A 6,785-nucleotide genomic window follows, 5' to 3' on the forward strand; every position below is an offset into this window, starting at 1 on the left:
TCCAACAACTGCTGTAATTTCTCTTCTCGTTCTTCTTGTTTCTTTTGCTGTTCTTGTATAGCTGCCATCAAATCTGCTAAGCTGTAGTTTGATTTTCCGCCTCTCGTTTCCATCTTCTTCTTCTTTTTTTTTATTTTCTGTCCCACTCTCTGACATCAATTTGTTACGTCTCCGTTCGTTAGTTAATTTTCCGTAACTTCATTCCGACGAAACTTTAGCGACACAAGTCCTTTCTTAAATAAAACTGGTTTATTCTTTCTGAATATAACTTTGCGATACACTTAATTTCAACAGTCGCGCTATAACAACGAACGTCTCACTTGCTCAGTTCAACAATACTCTCTGACTGCAGTTCAATTACTCATTACACTGTTACGTTGTGAACATCTTATATATACCAGACTACCCCCAATCTAGTAGTCTCTCGATAATTCACGAAGGTTCGAGAAGGAGTGGCGTGATACTAGTCACGTGACCTCGTTGACGCAACAATATAAATATAAAAACTCCTTTATACACATACCTGTTACTCTTTCACCAAATATTGTTAAAAACATGGTGAAGTTAATGGGTCCTGGAGCTTCTTTAATCATCCCTTCTAGATCCTCATCTTTAACTATCCTACCTATAAAAAGAAGAAATAATTCGTTTTTTAGCACTGGGCCTATCTTGATAAAACAGTATTTCAGCCAATTCAATATTCCTATGTTTGCTTACAGACACCATAAAAGGGTTTTTAAAGATATAAGTTAGTCTAAGCAAATAACTTCTCATTGTAATTTATGACCAAAACTTTGTTAATCCAAAATACTAATATTTATGGAAATAACCAAATACATATTTATATATGTACACAAGTTTCTAAGAATATTGTTATCCCCCAATAACTTTGAATTGTTTTAGTTGTAGTCTGATATACAATAAGTGGTCTCTTTAAGAATACTAGGATTAAATGTGCTTAGTATCACAAAGTAGAAACATTTATCCTTGTATAAAGTGTGAACTTAATATGATGTTTGATAAGCGTATGTTGAAAACTAAGAAAATGTGACTGGAATTATAGAACAAATTTTTATAATAACAAAACAAGAAAATAATTCACAGAAGAAGAGTCAGAAGCGTTTCTAGGCTATATGGTATCTACTTTTGAAAATGTTTCTAATTTTACATTGTCTTTATTGCATGCACCAAATTGTATATATGCATAAGTTAAGCATTACACATTCTTTAATAAAACAATTTTCCATAGGGTTACTATATGATTATAGATGTATTATTTGTAGAAAACCTGGCATGATCTAGTAAGTGGCAAGAATGGCTACTTGTCAGAAAGTCCAAGGTTTGAGCCCTCAGTGTACTACTTTACATGCTGTGCACTTTCAGCTGTTGGCACATTATAAAAGTGACAGTCAAACGTTACTACTTGGTTAAGAGTAACTCTGTAAGCAATGAGTGTAGTTCTAAATTATGACCAGGTATGCCTGAAGTGTAGCGTCTCTGACCCGATCAGTTAGTGGCTGTCACACAAGATGATGTTCAAGTTCGTCAAAAATACAGAATACCTAAATAATTTATATATGTCAGAAATATATCACATTTACTATTATTTATTGCTATATCAAACAAAATATAAGGGCACACTTTTGTCTGATCTAAATTAAGTTCATTTTTTTGCTGTTGTTACAGCATATCTTTAATGGGGTTATGTTGTTAAAAGTAAGCTGGAGTTATGTAAGTTGTTTTATTGTCTATTGTAAAATCTGAAAAACAATAATTGTATATTTCATGTATGTATAGCATAACTACAGTGGAAGAACTTTAAACTTCATATCTGTACAAAGTTTGCTATTTGTTATTGTTGGTGCTATATTAGCTAATAAGCATGATTTTAATATAGGATATGCTTAACAAGCATACAAAACAGGAAATGGAATGAATTATTCAGCAATTCCAATCTCACAGGCACTTCAATGAAAATTTGACACAGAAACCAAAAACATGGTAATATCAGTCATAGTGATGGTACCCCTTTCTATACAGGTGAAGAACATGACAAGGCCTGCATGTGTAGATATACTAACCAATGTGACCATGGTGACATACAGGAAAGGCTCAAGGCAAAGCATTCTCTATTTGAGCTACAACTACAAGTGAATATAGAAGCCATTTCAAGTTTGAACAAAATACATACTCAGAGTCATACATTTATCTAGAAATGGAATTCCAGGTCCACATGGTGTAAGAATATCAATCTATAAGAAGTTTACAGAAGCTAATCTGTTGAAGTTAGTATTATAGTATCACCATAGCTGAGCAAAAGTAGCATTCCTGAAATGTGGGCTTATGCCTTTATGAAATTCTTATTCAAATTAATGAAGGACCACTCTCATCTTAAAGGCCATTGAATCATTGTCCTTCAAAATGTCATTGGCAAGATCCCAGAGAAGGCTGTAGCTAGAAAACTTGCCTCAGATTGAACCACTATTACCCTCACAGTTGTGGTTATCTTAGTGGAAAAGAAACCTGGATCAATGCTGGTGATTTTACAAGTGATACATGGGAAGGCTTGAAAGCCAGTTAGAAGACCTTGGCAGTAACTTTAGCTCTGGAAAATGCTTACAAAGAAATCTGACCCTCATTCTAGCAGACAAAATGCTCATAACTGGCATCGGTATAACACATGTAAGATGGATTGTAGCTGCACTAAATACCAGAAGATGCATAATGAAGAATGGGAGCTGGCAATTAGGCTGTATCACTACGATTATTAGTCTGCTTTAGTGGAAAAAAATCATCACTCTTGTCAGCCCTTATCAACATTTACTACATGAATCTGGCCTACCATTACAGTAAAACCAGATGACATGGCTAACCTCTGCTGATAACATTCTGGCATAAAGTAAAGGTTATAGTAAAGCTGAAGTAGAAAGCAAAATGTAACCTTCCATTTGCAAGGTGAGCAAATGGCACAATGATAAATACTACCATGTACTGCACAATCAACGACAAACATAATGATGAGAACAAACTATATACATCCTTTGGGGGTACTGCTATCCCTCTGGAAGAAACAGTGAAGTATCTGAGGCTAAACTTTGACAGACAATTAAACTTCCCCAGTCACATTAACATTGTGATAACCAGAGCAACTAAAGAAATCAATACTCTGAAACTTGCAGCAGGAAATAAGAGTTGAAGTTCTCTACCAAAGCCTTATCTGCTCCATCCTGGATTATGGATATCAATGACCAGTATGAGTGTGATGCAGCTAGGTATGATTGAAAAAATAAAAAAATCTGTTTAAGAGTGGGTGGGCAGATGATATACAGCCACCACTTATATAATACCTGACAACCAGATCTCACATGCTTAATGCATAATAAACCTTTGACAATGCTGGAATCTGTAGAAATAAACCCGGACAGAAAATATAGAAATGGGGCAAAGGGTGAAGCAGAAGAAGTACACCAGCACCTGTTTAAAGGCCTCTCATCGTAACCACAGATGGTTCCTATACTACGTATAGTAAGAAAGCTGGCTGAAAAATCAATTTCTCATTGAGCAACATTTTGCATAAGGCTGGAGAAACAATCAAACTTCCCTTAAACAGCACAGAATGGAACTGCAAGTCATAATGCAAGCTCTTATCTGAATTGCAGAAAGTAATAAACCACAAATAGACAGTGCCACCAACATAATATTTGCAATTGACTCACAGGCAGTTTTGCTTAAAATTAATTGGGTGTTTGCAAGATGGATGGAAGAAAGCAAAGCAACTGCATGGTAAGACCATCACTTGAATATATGTGCCAGGCTATGCAGGGGTAAAGCTTACAAGAAAGCTGACAAGCCTGCAAGAGAAACCCCTTTATCAAATCCTACACAACTCTATTAGCAAAATATAAACACCCTCTGCACTGTTAAGGTTAAACCAGCAACCATGGAAGATGCTCATCAACATTCAGAAGGAGTAAGATTGTTGGAAAACAAAGTATTGTATGGTGTAGGTAGGAAAAGCAAAATATGGAAGATCACTATAACATTATCCAACCAGAAGCTACTCCTAATGTCAGTAAAGGTACTCTTCTATGTCCTGCAAACTAACCAGCCTCCTTATGAAAGATTAGTGCCTGGGATCGACACATAATACTCAACTACTCACCATTGTTTGTGATGCATAAATGCTTCCCATTTCACCTCTATAGACCTTAAAAAGTGCTTCTTGAATTTTACGTTTTCAACTTTTTCATTCTGCATTATTTTAAGCAGGTTGATCTCAAATATAATGACATAGTTTTGAAATTTTAAGCTTAAATTAGTGTTGTATTTGTGTATCCTTGGTAATAAATCACTAAGCAGGTATAAATGTCACATCTGATACATAAAAATAAACTTACTGTTGTGCATTGTTGGTACCACTTATCTGAAATTGTATAAGTTTGACATTCATGGCATAAACCAAGTTTGCCATTCCCTGATTATTGCCATAAAAAGTATAATTGAATAACTTGCATATGTTATATCTATACTAGACTTATTATCTTTCACTGTAGATGCCACATTAGTACAATTTTTATGTGCCAAACTTATATTAAGTTTACTAATAATTCAAATTCCTCTATACATAAAGCCTATGTAGACTTTACTACAAATTTTCCGAATTGAGTACTATGGGACAATCCCAGGGGCAGCACTAACAGGTGCTAACCCATCACTTGCAGAGCTGTCTCATAGGAGGTAAAAAGAGTTCCTATACTGAAGTTATGAGTAGCTTCTGATCATATTATAATGTTCTATTGATTTTCCATCTTCTGCTTTCTCAGCAGCACCATATGGTGCTTTATTTTCCAGCTGACTCATTCCCTTTGAATGTTGGTGGAGACCTTCCATGGTTGCCACTTTCACTTTTCTAGTGTAGGGAAGGTCACTATCCTACCAAGTAGAGTTGTACTGGACTTGATAAAGGGACTTTGCTTGCGAGCTTGTCAGCTAGATGATGGACAGAATTTCTATATTCTTGGCTGCTGTGTAGCTTTCACTACCAATTTTATCTATTCCTGGCTGCTGTGTAGCTTTTACTACCAATTTTATCTATTCCTGGCTGCTGTGTAGCTTTTACTACCAATTTTATCTATTCCTGGCTGCTGTGTAGCTTTCACTACCAATTTTATCTATTCCCGGTTGCTGTGTAGCTAATCCCCAATTATATACACAGTTGCTGTGTAGCCTGTATTCCTGAAGTTCTATATACATAGTGGCTATATAACTAACTACCGATTTTGTATATACATGGCGGCTGTGTAGCCTTTACTTCCAACTTCCTACATATACGACGGCCGTTTAGTCAACTACTGATTTTCTACATATATGGAGATCATGCAACCAATTACCAATTTTTAGATACACAGCAGCCATATAGCTTTTACTGCTGATTAGCTATGTACGCGGTGATCATGTAGCTTTTACCACTGACTTGCTATATACACAGTGGCCATGTATCCTTTACTGTTGATTTACCATGTACATAGAGGTCAAGCAGCCAACAACCAATTTTTTAGTAACACGGCAGCCATGTAGCTTTTACTGCTGATTAGCTATGTACGCAGTGATCATGTAGCCTTTACTACTGACTTGCTATATACACAGTGGCCATGTATCCTTTACTGTTGATTTACCATGTACATAGAGGTCAAGCCACCAACAACCAATTTTTAGATACACAGCAGCCATATAGCTTTTACTGCTGATTAGCTATGTACGCAGTGATCATGTAGCATTTACCACTGACTTGCTATATACACAGTGGCCATGTATCCTTTACTGTTGATTTACCATGTACATAGAGGTCAAGCAGCCAACAACCAATTTTTAGTAACACGGCAGTCATGTAGCTCAGTGCAGTTTTTCTATATACGTGGAGCCAACTATCGAGGTTTAGATATACGACGATCATGTTGCCTTTACTACCAATTTATAGACGGTAAATTTGTTTTGCGACTTTCATGTTTGTGTGTTGTTATGTCTTATGAATTCATCTTTGTAAAAATCTTTCAGTGATTCTATCTCTCCTTTGTTATGGTATATAGAGATTTGCAGATTTATTTAATTATTTTTTTGCTTTTATGGTTACATATTGTACAGGCCCAGCATGGCCAGGTGGTTAGGGCGCTCGACTCGCAATCTGAGGGTCGCGAGTTCAAATCCTCGTCCCACCAAATATACTCGCCCTTTCAGCCGTGGAGGCGTTATAATGTGACGGTCAGTCCCACTATTCGTTGGTAAAAAGAGTAGCCCAAGAGTTGGCGGTGGGCGATGATGACTAGCTGCCTTCCCCTAGTCTTTCACTGCTAAATTAGGGACGGCTAGCGCAGATAGCCCTCGTATAGCTTTGCGCGAAATTAAAAACAAAAAGAAACATACTGTACACAATTGGAGTCACCCACAGTTTTAATGAATTTTAGGCATAATTTATAAACACATACACACACAAAGAAAATGGCTATATAACATGATATGATATTAATTGGGATTATTAATTATTGGTTTCAAGTATCTGTTTCATCACATAAGTATTCATTTGATTTTTCAAAGCCTTATGAGCTTATAATCGTCAGAAATTCTGAATTACTAGGGGAAAATATTCAGTAAAAATATATAAAGTTTCAATGTGTAGGGATTCTACGAACCACAGATAAGCACAGAATGAACTATATACACTGAGTGGTCACAAGTAAATAGAGACCTGATTTTTCGTCATTTAACTGATTTATGCTAACTAATTTGTG

General features: G+C 36.0%; 1 protein-coding gene across 1 annotated transcript in view; it reads right to left on the reverse strand.

Annotated features, from left to right (window-relative positions):
• LOC106464358 (myosin regulatory light polypeptide 9-like) overlaps positions 1-6,785 on the reverse strand; it is a 26,406-nt gene that overhangs the window by 5,837 nt on the left and 13,784 nt on the right. Inside the window, exon 4 of the mRNA XM_013924494.2 lies at positions 524-625. Within this exon, the coding sequence (XP_013779948.1) occupies positions 524-625 (102 nt within the window). The remainder of the gene's footprint in view (positions 1-523; positions 626-6,785) is intronic.

Source organism: Limulus polyphemus, unplaced genomic scaffold (assembly GCF_000517525.1).
Source record: "Limulus polyphemus unplaced genomic scaffold, Limulus_polyphemus-2.1.2 Scaffold1626, whole genome shotgun sequence".
Classification (NCBI taxonomy): Eukaryota; Metazoa; Arthropoda; class Merostomata; order Xiphosura; family Limulidae; genus Limulus; species Limulus polyphemus.